This window comes from Helicoverpa armigera, chromosome 9, assembly GCF_030705265.1.
Source record: "Helicoverpa armigera isolate CAAS_96S chromosome 9, ASM3070526v1, whole genome shotgun sequence".
Lineage (NCBI taxonomy): Eukaryota > Metazoa > Arthropoda > Insecta > Lepidoptera > Noctuidae > Helicoverpa > Helicoverpa armigera.
The window spans coordinates 1,754,093-1,779,625 of NC_087128.1; the positions used below are offsets into that span (position 1 = coordinate 1,754,093).

General features: G+C 34.8%; 1 protein-coding gene across 5 annotated transcripts in view; it reads left to right on the plus strand.

The window, feature by feature from the left end:
• The window catches only part of LOC110372723 (uncharacterized protein), a 386,544-nt gene that overhangs the window by 168,607 nt on the left and 192,404 nt on the right, over window positions 1–25,533 (plus strand). For all 5 annotated transcript variants that reach the window (XM_049839203.2, XM_049839202.2, XM_049839204.2 and 2 more), the window contains one exon: window positions 3,714–3,824. In XM_049839203.2, the coding sequence (XP_049695160.2) occupies window positions 3,714–3,824 (111 nt within the window). The remainder of the gene's footprint in view (window positions 1–3,713; window positions 3,825–25,533) is intronic.

Below are 25,533 nucleotides of genomic sequence, written 5' to 3' on the forward strand. Positions count from 1 at the left end.
GCGCGGTGACAACCCCACGGGGGGCTGTGAGATATTGATGTACAATGCTTAATTGAAATAGCCTTGTTTTACTTTTATAGCTTTCTTATGTTGGAATAGACCAGAAAATGTAGCTCTCATAGGACGCTGGTGGAGCCGCTGTCAACTAAAGTTTAAAATGAAGGAATATGAGACAAGAAGAGAATGAATTATTGATATATCATCCTCGATAACTTTTTCTATATAACCCAGCGATGAATTGCGTGAATCCAGTAATAACCCTATCGATTTCACCTCTGTCCTGTGGAGACTCCTCCGCGCACCCAGATAAATGATGTTACTTAGGTAGTATTTGAAACTCATAATTTTCCTAATCGTTCCTGTAGTTCCTGAGACTACCGCGAAGGTTGTAAAATTATTAATTATCATATTTACTTCTCGCGTAAACTTAGGGCGCAAATGGAGTTCTACCTAAATACATACACTAACAAAACAGCATTCCATCATTGCTATCGAGCAATTACAGGGGATACAGTACCCGTATACAGTCACATCTCCCCTCGAAGATGTTATCTTGTTGAATGATTAGCTGGACACCGACCTGATCCTGACACTCTCGGCTAATGACCGACACTATTGGACGATGGACAGTGGATGATAGTACTTTTACACTAATATTATGAAGCTTAGTTTGTTTTGTTGAAAAGCTGATCTCGCTGATAGACCCATTTGAAAAGAAGCAACACTCTTGACTCTCAAATTATCATGTATTGTTCTGAAAATGTAATAGATTAAGACCAAGAGGCAAACTAAAGGCTCTAGTTATATGCTCCTTTAGTCTAAGCACACCCCGACAATATCATTTTTGATACATTAAGACGGTTTTTTTTCTAGTAGTCATTTATTCCTCGCGTATCTCAGAATAAGTTGGAATAGAACTACCCGGGTAACCAGGTTGAGGTGGTCAGGCAGGCAGCCGCTCCTTGAAAACACTGCTACTCAGCTGCATCTGGTTAGACTGGCAGCTGACACCAACATAGTTGGAAAAAGGCTAGGCAGATGATGATGAGCTAGAATCGAACTGAATCCCATAAAAATATGTAAAACAAAAGCTATCTCCTAAGGAGTCTGTAATGAAGTCATCCATTAACAAGAAACAAGTGACAGTAGTTCATGTGTATCAACGTCCAATATTGTTGGACATTAATACTGCGATTATTCCGAAAGATTTCACCCCTCGGGAACATAACTATTATTTATTAGCGCATGCGTGTTGCGTGGCGCCATCCAGCTGAAATTAAAAGAGTTGGGAAATTTATAGATTGGCTGGTTGTGCATATTTTTGAGATGGAATTGACTTAACAAACGTAAGAGAGAATTTGGCGAGAATTTTTCCGAAAAATCTATTTTGGAGCTCTGATTTTCGCTTTTAGGAAAATGGTCAAGGTTTCACAGGCTAGAACTGTATTAATTTCAATATTAATCCTAATACCTCAATATATACTAATGAAACTACAATCCATTTTAGTTAACTTACTGACTAAGGTGACTTTTTAGCCTGAGGTATCTTAGGTCAATTTCAGTCTTCTTTCAATCTTTACTAATCCAAAAAAATACTTTTCGCACTATATCTAGAGGGTGTCACGCTATCTAACCCTTCCTAACTCTACACAAAATTTCTGTCGCACTTTCCATTGTTCTTATTCATTGAAACGTCTCGCAAAAAACTCATTTGCCATTCTAATTACCTCTATCTCATCGACTTACGGCTCATTTTCGTCTGACAAGTTAATATTTATCTTGGTATCGAAGGGTAGAAGCATTGTTCGCGAGATTTCGTTCGGAAACCTGTGCCCTTTGCTAATGAGCCGATGGTGCGGAAGTGGGCTGTGTTCATCATATTTATGTGACAGGTTATGAATGATAATGGCGATCTATTCATGATTATTGACACCTATTGTTTTAGTTTCTGTGGCTATGGGGTTGATAGACAAAAAAATATGAAATAGGTATTTTTATAGGATATGAATATTATGTAGTCAAGGCAATAACACCTGTTTTAAAAAAAGTTATGTTCTTTTAAGATAAGCAGAAATGTAATTAGTCTTGGTAGTAATAGTTAGTCATTAGAACCACTTCAAAGTTTGATTGGTTTTACGATAATCTTCAAAATAACCATCAACCATCATCGTAATTTGGCCAATAGTTGAGTCTGCAGTATGTCGAAGCTTACCCTTTCGGTCACTAGAAAAATGATATATTATACAAAATAGGTAGGTAACTCATAATATATTAACAAACAAAAGGTTGACACCAAAACTTCCAAAGCATTATTTATTACCATAACACAAAAGCTTTCATAACATCCTACTAAATAATTTTCAGAAAATTTCGCACGAACATCGCTACAAAACTTTAAAATTATCAAAATTCCTTACATAACGCTCGCTTTAGATAAATGTAATTCTTCGCATATTTCTGATACTACCCTGCAGGGGGCGCTGGGGGCGCTTCCGGCTAATGACAGTGGATAAACGACGTCACATCCGGTTAGCTTTGTGCTCGATCGCTCCATTTCCTACGGAGAAGGCTTTAGACACGTTTAATGGGTGCATTTGTTAAATAGATGAGTTCACTTTTATTATGATGTTTGTTAATTTTAATTGTGTTTGTAGATGATTATGTAAACTGTCTGAAGGATTTTTCAAAAAGAGTGACCGCACTCGAGGTATTTTGAGTATGTTTCGTTATGCTGTAATCTTTCTTAGAAAATGCAACTAACTAACTATATTGATCGAAGTGAAAAATCTCATATTGTTTTGACAGAGAACTACAAATAACATTCACAAAAGTCGGTAATAAAATAAAAAACCTCTATTCTACATACACACGTGATTAATATTTTACATTATACACAAGATATTAATTTTATCTTATCGAGGCCTAGTGAAAACCTCGTAAGTGTAAAAGATGTAACTTTTCAGGAAGAGGACATAGCCTACGCATTGCGACGTCACTTACCTAGAAACGCAATAAAATTAAGCAAAAATGCATTTCCGAGTTTTTCACCCAAAGACCATACTTAAATAAACTCATGACATCCAAAGTCTTCAAATCACAACTTTCATCATAAATTGTCACTAAAATCGGAAAGCACCATTAAACTCAGAATTGCCACTCAAACGCCCTAATTATAGTCGCATCGTTAATTTCGCGCGAAATCAAGAAAATACCCATAAGTTACGAGCTTCAGGGGAAAAATAATTAAAAAATACAAAATGGCGCCTTTTAATGACCGCTTTTTAAGTAGCTGTAGTGGCCTTTTTTATTTTGACGGTGAATGTTTAGGAGTTCTGTGTAGGAATTTTGTATGAAATAATTGGGCGAGTTTCTGGTTGATTTAGTCACGTGTAGTATGGTAACATTTGGATTTGCGTGATAAAATATTTCTGGTTGGCAAAGAAAATCATGCAATACCTACCTAAAGAGAAAATATACATGTTTTACTTTAAGATTATGTACTCAAGATGCCAATAGGCAATATGACGAGGAATACTTTGTCTTTTCATTTATTAATTCAATAATTTATGTACACATTAACAAAATCATAGGAGAACAGAAATAGTAGTAAAAAGAAGCGCATAGGCTCTCTTATGTATTGTGTAGCTAATCTTTTCCAGCATAACAGAAATCATATCTTCATTTTATTAATTCATCTTATCTTGTTGTTACAGGAACTTTTGGAAAAGCGCATCAAGCAGTTGGAAGCGCAACTTGAAGAAGAGAAGAGAAGGACGCAGAGGGAACGCATGGCCGTCACCAAGTTACAGAACAAACTTATTAAGGTTAGTTTCAAATTTATTTGTTTTTAATTGTTTGTGTTTAAATTATCAGTAAATAGTTTTAAACCAGGTTAAAAGTTTTGGGGATCAAGGATGATTGAACCTAATGTACCAATAGTACCTATAGTACCTAAGCTGTGCGTTAAGCGATTATCTTTGTGTCATCATTATGTACTTAAATTAGCTGTCCCCGCAATATCAGGAAGATATTCATCATACTATCAACTTACTTATACTCCAGCTATCTTTTGTTTCATAAAATATTACCTAAGCAAAGGCTTAATTTTTAATTTAACAAATAAATAACAATTGCTATCTTCCAACCCATTTTTCGTACACAAAAATATCTAACTGCATCTTTATACCACTTAAAATAAAACCCCTTAAATTTTCAATAAAATAAACAAAGGTACTCCAATCATCTTCAATCTTCAGAAACAATAGACAGCCGGCTGATTGAAACCTTTTAAAGGATTAGCTATGACTGAGAGGAGAATTGATTGAATTTTTCGTTTGCACTCAATCTAAGGGGTAACCCGGCAGTTAAATATAGCTGTTAGATAGAAACAATTATGGGATGTCACCGTGTCGGTTGCTATGGTTACCTGAGTTGATGGAAAAGGGTTTTTTGTCATCAATAAATGGGTATAATGAAAAGTGTGTTGGTGAATCGGTGAATTAGTCTTTTTACAAAATAACATTTTAGATACCATTACTGCACCGCTTAGCTGTTTTAACGCATCTTGCAGGGAACTTCTGCTCGTCCCCAGATATATAAAATAACCCATATTTCTCGGGAATAATGTAGCTTTCCAACAGTGAAAGAATTTTTCAAACATTGTCAGTAGTTTCGAAGCGTTAAACGTGCAAACAAAAAAGTTTCCTTTTTATTACATTGGTAGATAACAAAGAAAACATTTTCAAATTGATTTCATTAGAGTCATATTCACACATTGCCTGTTGTATTGCATTTTTTTGCACATAGGTACAAACATATTCTGAAACACTTAGCCATTGTAAATTCGTGGACTTTAAATTATCTTCACGGAAAATCACAATATCTCACTACAAGCCGTCAGTAATAAAACACCTATCCTCACAATAGCTAATCACGGTATACTGAACCCGTTTACACAAGTACATCGCTCAACAGACTTCACCTTAACGACTCGACACTCGTCAATATTTGGCTTCTATTAATTAAAGCTCTCCCCTATAGGCGGCCGATTCGAGGAATCTCGAGCTTAACTACATAGACTAAAATGTTATATTGTGTAGATGCGACAAGGCTTATGTCATCTGAGACTTCCGTATCTAGTTAATTTTGCCTACATGGATATGGATACAAAGAATGACAAAAGAGGCCCTAGCTTAAAAAGAAAAATCGTTCTCTTTGACGCGAGTGTCAGCCCGGCCAGGTAGTAACATAATGCAACGCAACTTTTATTTGCAAAAACAATAGTTCAAAGCATAAGCAAATCAAATTAATGTACCTAATGCAATGTTAAGTTTATAAAAGATAGTCCCAAAAACTCTCGCACTTCACCACTTCCTATGTGCTTTAGCCTAGAAGAAGAAATATTAGAACAAATGCCCCAGCAACACAACAGTTTTTTTACTAAGTACTAAGGCTACTATCCTGAAATATTTTCAACACAATAACTGCTATCTATCAGTTCCTTTACCACCTACTTAATTTGGTCACAATAAACTGTCCTGTCTCAAGTTCTTACTCTATATCCCTGTCTATATCGATTGTTCAATTAAAATGGTGTCCGAAAAAATCAGCAGAAAATGCGTTTTTTGCTCGTTTCAGCTGCCATGAGCCAATAAACGATATAATACTTATTTTAACTGAGTTTTATTGATGTTTGCCGGGATATTGAACTGTTGTTTAAACATGGTACTGGTTTGCTTACAATACGTAGTCAGGAATATTTGTATAAGAGTAACACACTTCAGATTAAACAGTTGGCCTACAGTTAGAAGACAATTGTTTTTAAAGAAAATCTTGATTCCAATCAAGGTTGTTAGTCGGTCTGATACCGGCTAAATACCTGATCTTTATAATGTGCGTACTGCCATTCATCTTCATACTGATTTATGAGCTCAAACAAAGTATCCGCCGACTAAAAGTTTGCAGTGTGCTCTTAAAGCATGTTTGCAGTTGAAATTTCAATATATCGATGTTATTCTGGTCAAAGGGATGAAAAAATGCTCCGTTTATAGAGGGTGCTAGTCACGTATTGTTGTTGTTTTTTTGTCGTTTTTGGTAAAACTGATGTTTCGGGACAAAGGGGTTAATGTTTTGAGTGTTCAGTGGAAAAGTAGACAGAACTTGCTTTATTCAAAACGATTGCACCCAAATTCGAACTATAATATTATCAATTATTTTTCATCTACTTATTTACTGTTCTTTAAAGACTTCGACTAAGATATTTACTATCAGCTTCCATAGGTAGTTTCACCCACATTCCGTTGGAAGTAGTCCGCGTAGCTGAAACAAAAATACACGTAGCCTTCCTTGAAAAATGGGCGATCTAAAACTGAACGAGAAAGAATGAGAATTTTTCAAATCGAACTTGTAGATAGGTTATAATATATTAGTAAGTACCTAATCCCTTGAAGAATCCTTAAGCTCACAATATCAAAAAATCTGGTTATATGACTGCAAGATACAGTCCTTTACAATAATCTTACAGCAAGTGTCGCCATCTATATCGTCTTGTCGTTTGCCGAACCTCGCCGCAGTTACAGTAACTTGTAACGACCCAATTAGTGCCGCGGTTCGTCTGCGGTTTGGGTTCGATTCCCATTTTGATACAGACATTTATTGTAAGTAGAGAAGAGACGATTTGTCGATTGTGGTCCTGTTGATCTTACCTATTCTATACTAATATAATGAAGAGGAAACATTTTATGTGTGTAATACAGGCTATATTTTATCCCGGTACGGGTAGTAGTTCCCACGGGACGCGGGTGAATCCGCGGGAAAACGGCTAGTTAGTATCTGTTTTGCCAAAAAAATCAATAACTACACAAAAAAACATAAGAGAAGTAAATAAAATATGTTTTATATATATGTATGTTCTCTCCAAACAACTTTAGCTTATAGTCCGGAAAGTGCTTGAGAATATGAACAACACATAATACATTTTTGTCCCTCTACAGGACACAGGTTTCTTATCATACACTAAAGGAATTAGCGTTAATATTTATTATAGTTTGGTACTTACTCAATAAGCACCTTTGCCATCGTCCAGCAGTGGACGTCATTCAGCAGAAACGACGACTCATTGATTGAAAACCGCAAATCAAACAAAAATCACAGTCGGCTTCCAACACCATAAAAATCCGCGAATCCCAATAATAATCGCTATTCGCTGGTAAAAACAAAACGAGTGTAACAGTACAATTTGACGCAACCAATCAGCGGACGAATTCCCAACAGATTTTATGTACCGGGGTTTGTGAAGCACAAAGGTAGATGGATGTTTTTGTTGATGCGCGTGAAAATACTTTGATGAAGCAGGCATATAGTTGTGATAGTTTATACCTCTTTCTTGTATGTATTGATATTCAGCTGATTCTAAATGGGAATATCCAAAAGTGTACAATAGATAAACTTTATTCCAGATTTCAAAATTACGAAATCATATTGGGATGAACCAAAGATTCATGTCGATTCGTAATGACAAAACAATTGAAAAATAGGCATAAATTAAATAATTAGAATTATTATTTTTTTATTTTTGCTGAATTAAATATATTTTTCTGATTAACATAATCCTATTTCACAGGTGAATAAATACTAAGATATTTTCAGCTTTCTGAAATAAGCTGAATCGTTATCTCGATTTTTTTGCTATTATAAGCGGACATATAACTTCTTTTATAATTATAACATTAACTAGCTATAGAAAGGCTCTTACAATACCATAATTACCACTCAATTAACCGCAATTAAACCTCCTACACTTTGTAACCTAACCCCAAACTTCCACTTTCGCAGTCTCCATTAGTTTTAACACTAAAACATTTATTTCACATGCAGATTCCATTAGGAGTGTAAAACTTGGCGCTGAAGCTCCAGGGTCCAAGTCTTAGCAAACAGCGTCTTTCGTTTGTAGTCTGTCTGTGTTTAGATTTGTGCTGAGACTGTGGACAGGCGGACATAGTAAATAGAGATAGGTATATTAAATATACTCGTATGTACGGATGGTGGCTGTGGGGTGTTGTTGAATGAAAATATGGTAGGGTTTTGGTTATGATAAATAGATGTGATAGTGTACTTAGTGTGTTAAAGTTGAAATGAAATAAATCCGTTTATCTATGTATAATATTATAAAGAAGAAAGATTTGATTGTTCGTTTGTTTGACATGAGTATTCTCCAAAACGACTTCACAGATTTGAATAATTCTTTCATTGTTTTGTCTTATATGTTTTAGTCATAAAATAGAATATACATAGATTTTATGGGTTTGTAACTTTAACATTAATGGAATTGATTGAATTATCTAACTGTTAATCGTATATAGAAGGTTCTAGAATAGATGCAACAATCACAAAACAACCTTCTCACTTACAAAACATGATCGCCAACTAATTCAAACCACGTACAAACAATAAATCTCATTGTTACAACTCAGATTGTAAGCACAACTTCTGCAAAATGCTCAGACAATACAATATACCTATGTATGTATATGTGTTGAGTCGATGTCACCAACAGCTGGTAACTTAATCGGTCGATAAATGAGAATTTCTTTAGCTTCGAGGCGGGTATATGGTGTGTCCATTTTTTTTATTTGAAATCTGGGAAACAAATTCTTAGGCAAAAATTTTAATTATTGTTTACTATCTGTTTGACACGTTTCCTGGAGGAACTTCTTCCCATACCCGGACAAACTATAACCTATTTTACTCGGGAGTAGTCTAGCTTCTCCACTGTGAAATAATTTTTGAAATCAGTTTAGTAGTTTGAGAGCCTTTTGGGTACAAACAGAGATATGGAGCCTCTTTATTACCTATATTAGTATTCCAAAATAATAAAGTTTGTATTTATTTTAAACGAAGGTTTTCCTAAATCGGTCTATTATTTTGTTGGTGAAATCGAGCATGAGTTTAGATTTTCCTAACATACTCCATGTACGGAGTTTAGGATTAAAGGCTGGACAAGGATTTAGGCAGACAATATATAGGGATGAATACACTTATTGCAAAATGTCTGGAGAAGTTCTTAATAGAGTATATGTAGGGGAATATGAATGAGTGTCTGATAGAGAGATTCTGTGAAAACTTTGTTATTTAAATGGAGTGTTAGATCATGTATGTAGTTTTGAGAGTATTTAAACGCCGAATACATTGCTATGTAAAAAAATGTTTTCAACTATGGGAATGTGCTGTAATAAGCCAAATTTACCAACACTGAAACAAACGTTATAATAACTAGATTTTTTAAACAAATAATTCTACATAGTTTAGGGATTTTTTGACGCGTTTTTCTCAATTCGTAAAAAACGGAAAAGAAATTAAACCACTCGTATCAAACATTGTAAATTCCTAAAATGAAGCGAAGTCAAAATACAGACGACATAAGTCCTAAAATAAAACAAAGGAATGTAAGTCAATACCTACATAGTTACATACTAATTAAAGTTCCGATCCTGCCGTGCTGACCGTAACATTGTACGAGTACAGACAGACAAACAGACTACGTTTTATTACACAGTGTAAGTAAGTAGCTGAACGGAATTCTGAAATAGGGTTGTGAGTATTAAGAAGACAATGTTGATTGTAGAATTACGTGAGATGTAACTTTGTATGGATTTTTGAGTATAAGACTTACATTTGTACTTAGAGGGATTATATTTTAACAATTTTAATGAATAAAAAAAAAATGCATCAAATAGTAGTCCAGTTGTATTGAAAGTCGACCGTAGCACAGCTGTGAAAAGGCTCAGCAGATGATGATGATCAAATAGTAATCATGAAAAGTCACAGTGTCAGAGATTTTGATAATAGAAAAATCTGGTGTCATTTTTTCAGAAACCTAAATATGAATTGTCATGCTTATGTCACCACAAATTCATATCCTTTTTATCCCTTTCTAAATGTTATCTGTATTAAATAGCATCCTGTCATTACCCTCTGATCCAACAGCCGAGACAAATCGCCAAGGAAACATACAAATGAATCAATCCCTCTTCTAATTAGCCACGAAGCCGGCGCGCGCGCAGCTCAAAAGCAGCCGCGTGCGCAGGAATGCGCGTGACCAATGCAATTAGAGAGTCTTTCAGGCGGATGCCTTACTTGCATTACTTTAGGTATTTAACTCTAAATTCCCCTATTTACACCCTTCAATTTTGCATCCTAATTTCAAGGTAATAAAGACTAATTTTGATCAGTAATTGATTTCGCAATTCTTGGCTGCAAAAAGTTTTAAGCACCAAATGTCGGCAAGCGGTTTTGTGTTTTGTTTTTAAGAATGTAAGGTTGGAATTTAAATGACAGGTGGATGGGGAAGTTTCTTTGGCAGTTCTCCAGAATGCCATTCCTCACATTCGCAGTCGTATATTTTGATTGCGAAGTTGTGACACCTTTGGACATTTATCATTGTTTTTGATATTATAATACTATGGTTACTCTGTATGGTGAATTATTTTATTGAGTGCGTAAAGTTGTGGGTTTATTCCTGGTTTGGGTATAAAATAAATAGGGCTATTCTTGATTAATTTATTTAACGATTTAAACGATTCATTTATTTCATGTCAAATGTCAAATTTCAAATCAATCAAATTATTTCTTCAACACAGTTAACGAAATTCCGTAAAAATCTATCAATTTCGTAAACTATGAAGCAAAACTAGAGGTATTTACAGCTTAATATTTTTTGGAAAACTACCCAATAATTCATTGACTTCCCAAATTAATTTCACCCCCCATATCTGGAGATCGAGTATAGCAATCATCGTAACATGTCCCTGCTAATCAAAGTTAAGGGATTCAATTAAACAGAGACAAGATGACCCGACACCCTTGTTTCAGACAAGATCTTTATGTTTCTCCGACCCTTCTGGGGGTTTACGCACTAGGTTGATTATACGCAGCGTTTTGTATCGACACGACGTTATAAAATATTTGTATAAAAACAGTAACAATGGAAATTGTGATAATTATTTATTTAATACTTTATGTACACAGTTACACTCAGAACACAGAGAAGCAGAAAAATATGTAGTATAGTTATCGGCACGAATCTTGAGATCTGACCTTCAGCTGCGCAGAAGTAATTTATTGGGTCCCTTTTGTAGTATGAGGTGAGGCGCGGGGGCGGGCTAAAGCGGTGATTGGCCCGCAGTGCATCGCGTCATAGCCGTCACTCGGGATTGGTTCTTTGCTAATAAATCACTTCTGCGCAAATGTAGCATAGATAACTATACATAGGCACAGCTTGTTTCATATGATTTTTTAAAAGCAGGCCTGTTATTATGTTTGGTAGCCCCGAAAACAATTACGATTTTGACGTATACCTACATTTTTAAATAAACCATAGCATAAGAGTAACAGATTTATATTTATTGTAATTTAAAATCAGATTGCAAAAAATATATTATGAAAAGTTACACTTCTGCAATTTTGTCTTGAATGATTTCTTCTCATAATATGATTTTCTTCTTTTCGTCAGCACAAAATAGCCGCGTTTTTCCCACCCAGTGCGTTACTTGTCAATTGACGATCTCAAGCACGTCTAGTGATGTAATTGTTTCTTATTCCCGTGTCACATCAAGATGCCCGTTTGTAACAAACAATTATACAGCACCAATATAATGCTGTTATGGATCTACAGGGATTCATTGAATATTTATAGATATTGTCCCGTCAGGGTTCTGAGATGGGTACCTACTTGAAATATTTCGTTGGATTCGGGTAGCATTTGAAGTAAGGATTTGGGAAGTTGACTCTTGTTTTTTTTGTTTTAAACTTTGCAATATCGTTTAATTTTTTATGGATCCCAAGATTACTTCGAGAAATAAAAAAAAAACAGGTTTAGACTAGACTAGACTAAAACAGATTTAGACTAGACTAGACCTAGTTTGAAAAACTTTTAAGTTTTAAAATGATATATGTGTGTATTTACGACTTTGTCTTGTTCAGACTAAGTTGGTATTAATAGCCATGCATAAATACAAACATACTTATTGCAAGGTAAAATGATTTATAGACGCTCTTCTTTAAATGTCACTCCCATAACGAAATCAATTTCCATACCCGTAAATAGCGATGACATTCATGTCTGAATAAATTCACTTATTCTAGATATAGGTCGCGCCATATTGGATTCAGCTTCCAAGCTTTTAACGAAATTATTTATCGACACAGCACAACACTATTAGGTGTCGATATTTTTTATTCACGTGTTTTGCTCTTGTTTTGTCGATAATTTAGTTATGCTGCTTTTACTATGCTTTTAGTTTGTGTAAAATGTAATTATTTGAAAATGGATTCTATGTAGGAAAAAGGAAAACTTAAAAATGAGGCACAAAATGTGTAGCATGAATGTTTTAGTTCAATACTGAATGGTGTTCAGATATGATGTACATACCAGAACGTTATATTACCTTTCTTAGCTTGTTGTGAATTTATGTACCTACCTAAGTTCCTATCTAAATTGGCCGGACTAACCGTTACATCTTATGTAGATTCAGATTGATTTAATTCCGTAATTGGGCTTATAGGATGATCTTAAAAGAGACTGAAAGCTACAATTGTATGTCTAAAATGCATCTATACATTTAGAATACCACCCCCTTTTTGTTAAACTACTTCAAAAATCATCAAATGACCCCTCCCGCTGTGGGTTAGCAGCGTTGAGGGAGTGTCAGGCTCTTACTGACTAAAAACCGTCGTGTTCCGTCGTAGGCCTTTTATGTACCAGGGCCGCGGTAACTCTTTCGAACAATCCCGCAGCCCAGAATACCACCCCTTCACACCACCACCAATTATAGTACAATGTCATTACATAAACCTATAAAATTCGTCCGTCCGTCCGTATCACTATTTCCGCTCCACATCAAAGTGCGTTCGTAAAGAAGAATCAATAAATACTAGTTATATTATGCGGTGTTGTCTGCACCTGTTTCTCTATAGTTCTAAGAAGTTCTTTTTTAAAAGTCACTGGGATGAAAAGATAGTGTCTCTGTGGTCGCGTGACAGATGTGAACTGTTTTCTTTTTCAGGAAGGAGAAAAGACAATGCTTTGGTTTTTATTATGTGGAAATGTGTGATCTAGTATTATAATGTGCTAGACTTAAAATAATTAAATACCGATGTTTGATAAGTTTTATTTAGTTGCGAAATTGAAGAATATACTGTACTTTAAAACTGAATGATTTGTTGCTGGTTTGAACGCGCTAGTCTCATGAACTTCTGGACCGATTTCAATAGTTGTTTCAGCATTACGTAGCTTATTTATCAAAAGGAAGCTATATAGACTATTTTTTATCGGGTATCTGCAGTAATATCTATCGGACGTGGTTAGACCCGCTGACTGAAGATGTTTTTTTTTTTATAGAGAATCAACAATAATTTTCCTCTTTCTCTCCAATTATGTTCTAAATCTTGGAATTCTTTGTCTCGATTGTGGTTCAAAGGTTCTTATTTGACTTACCTCTGAGAAGAAATGTCAAATTAAAGTCAGGGATAGTCAACTTAAAGCCCAGACGAAATAAATCACGTATTCTTTTGTATTACATCAATGCAGTAGTGTCTAGCCTTGAAGAAAGAGCTAAATTGAATTGAGTAGGTACACCTGTTCTAACAGACAAAATTCAGACACCAGTCAACGTGCAAACCCTTGGCTTTAGAAGGTCAATGACCTCTGAAACTAAAAGTTTACGATGTTGAAATAATATGTCTTGAACAACATATTGTGAAGAGATTTAGACGCCTTCTATACTAATATAATAAAGAGGACACATTTTTTGTTTGTACCTTAGAGGCGAAACTACTGAGCAGATTTGAAAAATTCTTTCACTGTTGGAAAGCTACACTCTTCCCGAATAATACGTATAGGTTTTATTTCATCCCGGTATGGACAGAAGCTTCCACAGCAACCGTGTGAAACCGCGTTTAAACGACTAGTTACTTATTAGAGCTAATATCAGAATTCAAACCATCAATAGATAGATTATAGAAATCGGCCAATCGTTTTCCAAACAAGAACCGAATACATAGCCTTTTTTTGTTCCTCAAGCCTCTATAACAAAACAAAAGACAACCAACAGAACAAATGACCATCCTATAATCCGAACCCATGAAACAAACGCACATAATCTAGCCACGGCAATATTCGGACCCTCAATACAAATGGCTGGTCAAGCCTATAAGCGATGGCTGTCGTTTATCATACACATTATTGCACCTATGAAGTGCCCCATAAGAGAAAATTAACCATGGATGGGAAGTGCGAAAAATTACGTGGTTTTATGGGAAAATAGCTTTTTTGGTAATGACCCATTGGAGGATGACAGGTGACAAGTGTGTTAAGGATTGTCTCATGCTTACCTATAGCAAAGATATTGGAAGGGGCATTTTAAAGCTACCCTTTCGACCGACGCGACGCGACGATCCCGTGGTTCCGAAGACAGAGTGCATTAAACTTATCGTCAAATAACTTTGACGACTTGACTTATAGCTAACTTCGGAATGGCAGAAAGTAATAACAGAACTGTGTACAAAAATATCATAGGAATAAACCTGCAATCACCAAATTGTTATAACCTAAAAATTCTGTACAACATTTTAACACTCTGCAACGTAAGTTTAATTGAACAAAATATTCTACGCCATAGTTTTCGACACAACTGCAGCACAGGATCACTTCTTTTCATACTAACTTTGCAAAGATTTGTCCGTGCAAATTCTCGCTACTTAGCTGCAGAAAGCAAGACTAAAATTTATTCAAACAAGCTTCATTTTCAAAGGGAAATGCAAATATTTAGTGTTTATGATCCCCAGTGGTGAGACCGCCATTTGCTTTGCTTCTTAATGTGAGAAGATTATTCTTCTTCTGCTGTTTTGTTTGAAAAGGACGTGAAGTTTTCTTGGTAATGAAGACTAAGTATTGGTAAAACATTGTGCGAAAAGACCTGTTCACGGTGGATTGCTAAGTCTCTGTATGTCTAGAATGGAATTTTGTACTGTAAGCTGTTTGAATCAAGGATGATGTAGTCAGAATAATTGTGGTCTTTAAAATATATATCTGGTATTGATGAATCAGCGTAGGTAAAAATCTATAAAACATAACTGCAAATTAATTTGTCATTTCATTTCCGAAGCTTCTTTTATACCTTACAACCATCCAACTACCAGAAGCAGAAATATAAGTAAGTATTTAAAAACTTTTTCATGAACAAAATCTGCAGCCGAGAGAATTTAAATTTTAATTAATAACATTTCCTTGCTCCTTACAATTTCAAAGGAACTTTTCCATTCAATAAAACTTGCGAATACCTTCGAATCTTTGCAAATTAATTGCATTTTCAACAACCTTATGTTGTGAGCAATAAGGTCGATATTTGCTTGTTGTTATAAGATATGTAGTCGAGAGAGGGCAGTAAGAAATTATTAGACGTGTCCCGTCGTTAGAAATCAAAACATTAGAAACTTTGGTAAGAAGGGTAAATACCCGACTGTTGTGAATTAGAACGTGGTATGTTGCGTTTACTGTTTATAAAATCATTGCCTACGAAAATAGTAAAGGATTTGAACTGATTTTATTCGAACTGACATATTTGAAATTGAGTTATTTAATGTAATATGACGATTTTTTTTACTTTGTCACTTTTTCTAGTTCTAGCTTTGTTCTCAAACTGTCAGTTTTGAGTTAAAACTGAACAAGGTTGTAGCCTTGTAATGCTATTTATATTACCTACTGACCTAAAAAAAAACATGATTCAGCTTAACCACAAAGGCACATAAAGCTTACTAACGTATTTTCTTCGAACAACTAAAATATAGTTACGTTTTGTCTGCATACCCGGTTCTCTCAGTGAGCAACCTCTTCCAAAACATGGAATCTGCTCGTGTATAATTACGAGGTAAATGAGCGTGACCGAGAAGGGGCAGGTTCAACCCTTCACTCCACATTTATTGTTTTAAATAAACTTGTAAACAGATACAACTTATAATTGCAAGGGTTGATTTTGAGTTTTACGATAATAACAAGAAATATTTTGCGGTGAGATTTGAGACGATATGAAATTCGAATTGCTAATGCTAATTGTAATTCAATCGCTGTTGCTATCATCATTGGACCCCCGACCCTTATTTATCTTAAATTAATTTGAGGTGCAGGTCTTCTTTACTCTTATTAGCTCACCAACACGCATTCCCAGCGCAGTGGGTTGGTATCCATGGGTTAATCGCCCAACTTGAGGGAGGCCTATATCCAACAGTTGAGGTATTTAGGTTGTTAAGACGATGTGTAGACATCGTTATTGACTTAGTTTGCTTGTTTAAACGAATAAAAGGAACAGAAAGCTACATGACACAACAAAGTTAAAGTACATAAGGAAAAAAGGAAAACCGACTCTCTTCCAAACTGTTGCAGTTTAAGCCAAAAATATTCAAAACAAAAATCACCAACCTACCTAAAAATGCAAATTCCACAAGAGTATAAACAGTGACATCCCATGGTGTCCCATAAAAGGCAATGGTTGCCATCTCGACGAACATAAACAAGGCTAGTCGCGAACCAACGTAACCAGATTTTGGACAATTAATTTTACAAATTAATGAAGGGGACTCCAGTTAATAGGTGGTCATTTTACTTGCTAATACAGTACACATATGTTTGAGAGCAAAATTTTAAGGTCTTCTGAGGTCTGCCGTTTGTAATTTAACGGTTTGTTTTCGGCAAAATGACAGCTGGTGGGAATTAATTTTAAGGGTGTTCTTTTTCGGTGTTGAGAATGGGTGGTAAAATCTTTAGGCCGTAATATGGTAAGGGGTTTTTTATATCATCTGAATAAAAAATATATTTTTGAAGACTTGCTGAATCTGTAGACAATTATTTCAATGTTTCTTTAAAGAAGCAGAATGATCTGTGTTGTCATTACGATGTTAGCCGATTATACCTACTCTTAATTTTGACCGACAAATAATAAACATTATTGATTTGGACGTTCCAATTCCTAAGTAGTAAATGGTTACTGTCGAGGTATATAACACTCATCATAAATAATATCTATGTTTAGCTAGTCTGTTATTGGTTGATGATTAAGTTTCCCACCAACATTCACTTAATGAAGGGTTTCTCCTTATTCTAATTTTGGAGTTGAAAAAGTGCTGATTCACGGCTTAATTTGAACAAAGGTTTTCGAAGCCCTCTCCAAATCATAGCCACTTAGAACCTATTTCATCCCCAAAAAGGCACATTCCCGTACATTGACACATCACCGGAGAACCAGGTTAAGCTAAGGTTACACGTGTTGTATCTTTTATTCAAGTGAACAGCTCCCTCGATGTAGCCGTGCCTTAATTAAGGGTGTAGCACCTGCTTTAATCACAACGGCATTATACATACATTTGTATGTCGTTTTAATTAGTGATGCTTTGGTTCTGTTAAGGGAGAGAAGAGAGTAAATAGGGCATTGGATTTGTAAGGTGTAAATTATGTCAAGCCTGTTTTGATCACGGCTCAATAAGACTGGTTCCAATGTATTTCTAGGACTTGAAGAAAAATTGGCATAGATTTTGGCCAGTATTACCCAGAAGTCGGGAAAAAATAACATGTTTTACAGGTAACAATATCACCTGCCTCTCTTTTGTAAGTTTTTTTTTATATAATAAAACGTCCTTAAATAAACACGACGTGTCCAAAAATTTACGCTTTTGCCATAATAATACTAAAACAGCGAATTTTAGGCGGCCTAAAATGTTACCGTAAGCAATTTGTTTGCAAAAATAATAAAGACATAAAATTCGCGCCCACATACAAAACTTGGTTTAAAAATAATATAATTTTAAGCGTATATGTCGAAACCGAATTATGTTATTACATTTAATATAGCTTTTTTATGTAATATTGTCGTAAATTGCGCATCTGAGGTCCGGTCACTGACCGCTTGAGAAGCTGGGGTGACGCTCCGAGGCCGCTAAGATGCCGCTACAAGGCGAATAGCAGAACCTATTGTTTGTGCACGTAGTTCATGGGCAAGCACGTCTGTCGTTTATTGGAAAATAAATGTTTATTTTAACAGCGATTTTGTTAAACTATGTGTAAGTTTAATTACTTTTAGCGATTACTTAAGATAATGGACGGTTGAGGAATGGTCAATGTTTGTAAAGGGTTTCTTTGCAGACAGTAATGAAGCGTTTCAGTTTTGATTTTAAGTATATTGGGAAGCCGTCTCTGTTATTAGTCAAGACTTTTTTTTTAATTTTTCATATTGTTTCAAATCATTATTGTTAATATTTTATGGCAGGTTAAAACAAAGCTAATGCGACGACTAGTAACAGGAAATAGCAAAAGCATTTAATATTTCAATTTCGCGCTACTTGTTCAAGCATTCACTTTAAATAAACCTTCGTCATTCGCCAAGAAGCAGCATTTTAGTCATAAATACGGACCCATGATCCAAATATTAATTTATATCACCCACCTCCGCGGTCAGCGGCCGCAGGTGCGAATAATACCTTTACAAATGATCCCCACAATGACAAGTGACGCCGGAGGACAATGTTTGTATAGATCCTGTAAACTGTTTGAACGAGACGAGCTTGCAAATGATTAATTATTGTCCATCTCTGTTTGTGTCAGCTTACGTGGTAAGCAAAAAGTTTTGTTTACGGTTTGGACCGGCTGGATGTGTCCAAAATCTTGGTGCAAAAAAAAGGTATTTAATTCCAAAAAAGACGTACACTAGACAGAGGTGTAATTTTAGATTGAAAGGACTGATTATCACATTTGTGTTATGGAGCTCTTATTTCCCCAGTTTCCATAAATTATATTGAGTAATGTTGAAATAGCTACATTGCATTTATTACGTATCTTCATTTTGTCATGGTTTATATGATCTTTAAAGACCTCTTAGATAAGTCTTTCTAAGGCACTGTATATTTCAAAGAACACAACTTTTTTGATAAGCTTCAATAAAATTTTGTAATTGATCTCGTATAAGTATGCTAATGACAGCCCATTAACATCTAAGTACAACTTTACTAAATAGCCTCCGTTAAAAGTACAGGTATTTAACAAACATTATCGTTTCGCGTTTAAATCCAAGCGCAGTAACAATTTCATATTTCAGATCCTAATTACAACATTATTAGAGTAAGAACATTGTGTTACCAGAAAATGTGCTCGGTTTGTGTTGTGGTACAAGTGTGAGAGTACAGCGAATAACAGACCACAATAATATCATCAAAACCTTCTCCTAAAACATAAACATATTGTGCTGAAAACCACATAAAAATCGGTTCAGCCGAACGTGAGATAATCGCGCACAAACATACATACATACAGGTGATATAGGTCAATTTGGGAACCTCCTTTTTTAATTAAAAAATTAACAACTTTTAACCTTATTCGATATAATATCGAATCGGTAACGATAGATATTACATTAAACGCCTTCCCCTCTTCTAACTATTTTGCTGTGCTCATCACGGTCCATAATTGTGTCTACCTCTATTATTTTATATTTTCCACCAAATGTACATTATGGAATGCAATAAATGATATGATATGATATAACAAACACTCTTTCCCGCTTAAATTACTAGGTAGATGTTGATATAGTCCAGGCACTTGAATGAAACTTAGCTAAAAAAAGTCCAGATATATGTTATATAAACACTTATATTACAGGTCCATAATACTGCATAATTTAAGGGTTATCAATATTCGACGCTCTATTTTATAACTTGGACCAACAATTTTCCGCAAAATTAAATCTGCGCGGTTGCTCATGGTAGACATTAAAATTACATACAGACATTCAAATACGTACATTCGTGTTGTGGTAGGAAGTACCCGCGTGCATTATTTTCGTATTTTCAGCGTTTTCAGCACTGAATGTTTCAGCCAATGTAAAGGGTTTTGTATGGAGTTTGTGTTGATCGTAGTAATTTATTATGGGAATTTTGGGTAGGATATATTATGTACCAGCTTTATCTCGCGTAACGCCTGTCGTGTGTAATATGCCTATTTTCTGTCACAATTAATTTAGAGTACCTCATTGTATTATCTTGTTTTTACCTATGCCTGTATAGCGATTTTGGATGTAGATACTTTTGTCTATATAATTACATATATGCAATGTTCTGGATACCTGCTCAGTTCAACCATGTAAAACGGTAAACATGTTTTTCGTAGTTAATAATCACGGTACTGGGAGTAGCGTGATCTAGCCTTTAAAAAGTTCTGAATAACGCGTGTTTCTTGAACAATTTTCTTTTTCTTTTATTCTTGCGTGCTTAAATGAATTGATATGTCAGTATTCAAACTAGTTTCCGTGTAAACCAACACTTTCTCTTTTCAGCAAATAAATTGAAATGCAAGTGTGCACCTATACTTAAAGGTACCTATTCCCCGAACGAATATACTTTATAGCCTTATAAATTTAGCTATGAATTTATTTGAACGCTATTACTTTGGGATAAGGGTGATATTCCTTTGATATAAAATTAAGTAAATTCGAGCAAGTTAGCGGGAGGGTAATAAAATGACGCTTAGTTCACTGTAATTGCTTTGCTACGTGAGTTTTATATTATTAACTGAATTAAAATGTGTTTCTTTTTCAAATCGATTGAGAATAGCGAGCCATTATTTTATTAGATGCGGAGTCATGACTTTTTAATAGCTTTCTGCGGAATATATTTTTGCAGCTGCGTTGCTAATAAATTTCTAATTTAGTGTTTGTGCAATTAATTTAGAAGACATAACCCATAAGTACATAGACTTTGACTCTTTTTTAGACGTGGGTTGGATGACAAACCACAGTCTTTGCACTGGTGTGTCGGAGTCGTTAAACTAAAATACAAAAAATATAATTTTCTCTATCACTACGAAATTCCTTTACTGAAACTATGTGTACAAGCTATCCATCATAACGTTATTAACATGAATATTATTAACATTAATAGAGTCGTGTTAGGATACCGCACGTATCGATTTGCAGGCATCCGAGTAAATTGGTCCAGCAGATTGGACGTAATTGGTACAATAGATCGTCTACAGCAGTGGTAGACTGATGAGAAACATCTTTAGGTGGCTAGACTGTGTACAATGTCTACCTAGGACGTTGTTTTTTGTAGGGGTAGAGATGAAAAAAACTCGAAAATATAATGAGTTCCTTTTGAGATTAAAAATAATGACAGTTGGGTGCTTTGCAAATATTATTCTTTAATTATAAAATTGATGCTGCTAAGTTCAGCGAAGTCTAGAAATAAAGAGAGCAAAAACCAGAGCCTCTTTCTATCTGGCGTAAATAATGGCTACAATTATTTTGTTTACTTAATATTTAATAATATCTATAAGACAATTTTTATTATATATTTTAAATAATGGCGATCCTATCCTATATCTAAAAGACTTGAATTTTCTCTGAAAACCTGTAGTTTATTAGTAGCATTACCATACTCGATCCCCTTACCAAAGCGGGAGTAGACAGATGTCTAAGTTACGTTACACTGGAGTTAGGTTCTGTTAGCGGGTAGTTTAATGCGCTACTTGTACTGGCGTGAGAATGTTAATAGCTTTCCGATTGTTTGTAGACCGTAGTTATTAGTTATTGTTGAGGTTTTAGACGTGGTATGTTTTGGTTGAAATATCTTCTAGGTTAACTTTTATATTGTAGGACAAACAATGCGAAAGCAAAAGCATCCATTTTGAAATTAGTATGGTATGTATGGAATTTCTTGCCGTAAATAAGACCAATTCTTTGGAACCATGCACTCTCAGGCCATAGACTATCTTTGTACCTTTAAGAAGGTTCGGTAGTTTTTGAGTGAAAGGGTGACAAACAGAAAGACAGTATTTACAAAAAAATGGACTATAATAGTAAGAATATAAGTTTTTACTAAAATGAAAGTCTTTCATAACATAATTTAGACAAGTTAGAGACGTTTCTATCTATCATAACATTTACGGTACTATACAGTTTCTCTTATGACCTCCTCAATCTTAGCTAAAGAGGCCATTACGCAACAAAACGACTATATATCATGAAAATTGCTTGTTTGCTTGTAGAATTATTATCAATAAACGTATATCATAAACTCGCTATCACTATTCTTTTTTTATAAGACCCTCTCTATTAAGTATATCCTTGACTACAGTCGGGGGGACTGTGGTCACCCGTCACTGGTAGAACTACTCTATGCACTTGGATAACTTAGCCGTGGTAACTACTCTGTTTAACCAGATAAAAGTAGTTCATGATCTTGCTAGATAAAACGGTATATCTAACACCAAAAATATTTTTTGAATCAGTCTGGTTGCTCCTGAGATGAACACGTTAAAACTCTTCGGCTTCTTAATCTAGATTTTAAACTCTTCCAGATAATTAGATATAAATTCTTAAAAAAAAAAAATTGTATACGATAAGTTCTGTTTTTTTTTTATTATTTCATAAATTCTAGTTTATTATTTTATTATATATTAGCCCACACTCTTTCGAGAAATCAGTAAGCGATTAGTGAAGTCCACTCGTGACCAAAGGGCTGGTCTATACTTCGGCCAAAGGATATGCATTGCCATCCAGCGTGGCAATGCAGCCAGCCTTTTGGGCACGATCCCCGCTGACAGCGATGCGGATGAATATTTTGATACTTGGTTTTAATATTTCCCTATCATAGATTGTATTCTTATTATTTTAATTAAATAAACTAGAATTTATGAAAAAAAAATAAGTAAGTAGGTACATATGCACTTTCTACACCATTTTCAGTAGCGGTTACAATGGAGTTACCGAAGTATGCGTATGACACTTGAGCTAATGAGTTTATAAACTCGCTCTATGTTCACAAGTAGTTTCATGTTCGCGGTTTTCGTTTGTTTAATTAACTGCCTTGTTCTGTAAGGACAGGTCTAAGTTATAGATGTAGGTAAGGGAATTTGCGAGAAACGGTTTGTAAAAAAAACCTAATTAGGAAGTGTTCGAGAGATTTATGAAAAATCTATCATATAAATGTTTCTTTAGTAGGAACTCAGTCGATTTTAAATGTGTGAGATTATTTGTATGAGAAGAAGTAAAAGGGCAAAAGCAATAAGTCATTTTACGCCTTAATTGTTTTAGATAGGTAATCGCTTATCAGATAATTATACCTACACTAAAAACCAAAATTGTGAAAACAGAACTTTCAGTGCTTATTTTGTCACCTCTTGCAACTTTGCTTCAGCACAAACAAAAAAATTACAACCGACCCCATTCATGAACCTAACACGTCGTAAATAAAAGTGTTTGAATGCATAATTTCAAAGCATAAACATGAAATATTTTGTACTGAAATTACGCGAATTCAGTATGCACGAACATGGAAAACAAGATGAATACCCTTCATACATTTTTTATGGTTACATTTTAAAATCCTGGATTAACGTGGGAAATACAGATTACAAAATTATAACTGGTTAATTTAATATTCACTGTTTTACAGGATAATTTTTATTTTTGTTCGACCCGTATAAAGTATAGCGTATGTTATTCGTATGTCGGAATCTTTGGAGGTACAAACAAACAAAAATGATTTACCTTTTTAGGGTTCCGTAGCCAAAATGGCAAAAACGGAACCCTTATAGTTTCGTCATGTCCGTCTGTCCGTCTGTCCGTCTGTCCGTCTGTCCGTCTGTCACAGCCGATTTACTCGGAAACTATAAGTACTACAGTGATGAAATTTGATGGGAATATGTGTTGTATGAACCGCTACAAAAATATGACACTAAATAGTAAAAAAAAGAATTGGGGGTGGGGCCCCCCATACATGTAATTGAGGGATGAAATTTTTTTTTTCGATGTACATACCCGTGTGGGGTATCAATGGAAAGGTCTTTTAAAATGATATAAAGTTTTCTAAAAAACATTTTTCTTAAAGTGAACGGTTTTTGAGATATCAGCTCTCAAAGTCGTAAAAAGTATGTCCCCCCCCCTCTATTTTTATAACTACGGGGTATAAAATTCTAAAAAAAATAGAGGTGATGCATGCTAATTAACTCTTTCAACGATTTTTGGTTTGATCAAATTATCTCTTATAGTTTTTGAGATAGGTTGATTTAACTGTAATTTACGGAACCCTTCGTGCACGAGTCCGACTCGCACTTGGCCGGTTTTTTATTTATAGTATTATAGATTTATAAAATAAAGGTGTTACTTTTCCCAGAAATGATGTATGAATTTATTACGATTCCGTGTAGATATATATTTTAGTAAGTTTTTTTCTTATTTCGTGTTGATTTAAAGTGGTACTTACTGATGTCTGTGACAACGAAACAGTTTGTAAAGGACCATTTAACCCTGAAGTCAAGACATGACCATAATTTTTTGTACTGCCTGATACTTATTATATGCACCTTCGTAGCTGTCAATTAAAACCACAGGTTTCAAATTAATCCAAAGCCAACAATACCGTCTAACACGTATGGTGTAAATATATAATGACTATATAAACGAACCCGGCCACACCCGCTAACGAGTTCACAAATTCATTGTTTATTAACTATACAAAATGCGATTAAAGCGAAAGGTGGGCTTTTGTGTATAGGGTGTGCTTTTTTGATTATTTTTGAAAAATGGCGGGTCAACATACTTAAATCCGACATATGTTTTTATTTTGATGCTATGATAATTTCGCGAAATGTTTGACTGACTTAAAAAATATGGATAGACTGCAAGATAGTAAAAATATGAATAGGATATTTATGATCGTACTTCTCCCTAGTTAGTTTCAATTATGTTTAATAAAAATTGGTAAAGCTGAGAAACTGTATAAAACAACACATGAAAAAACATTTCAATATTAGTTACAAATACCAGTTCTGATGCTTAAGCTTCCTATAAATCAAAATTAAGCACTCGTCACTTCCACAACACCCTGTATGCCAATGCAACGGAAGGGTGGACGGCATACATTCTTAATGCGACGCTGACAGCGAAATTGAGCTTTGATGTAACCGAATGAATTTTCAGTTAACCAGTTAACTGTGCTCACCTGGATGTGGTTATCGAGTAACTGCTGGTTAAACTTGGGTGATTGACCTGTCAAGCTTGATTATGAGTTACTGAGTCTTGGATTATTTGGGTGTTGTCATTGCAGTTTTAAGGTCAACTTTACCTTCTACGTTACAGCCTTGTTATCGTCCCACTGCTGGGCACAGGCCTCCTCTCACCTGGAGAAGGATTGAGCTTTACCTACTTATATTACTAAAAAGCTGACGATTTATTTGCACTAATTTCAGGAACTAGTAGACCGTATTGATAAAAATATTTTAGGGCTTGATATTTTAGTGCTCATATTACAATCAAGGGAGGCACTTTTTATCCAGTTACATTAAAGAGTCCCTACGGGACATACAGTAAGAGAAATACCTACTACCAAGACTCATTCAAAACAGCCAACGTATTTGAAAATCAAAATTATATATGTACAACCTAATCTTTGAGCACATATCCATTACAAAGAATAATAACTCCAACACCTCACTATATA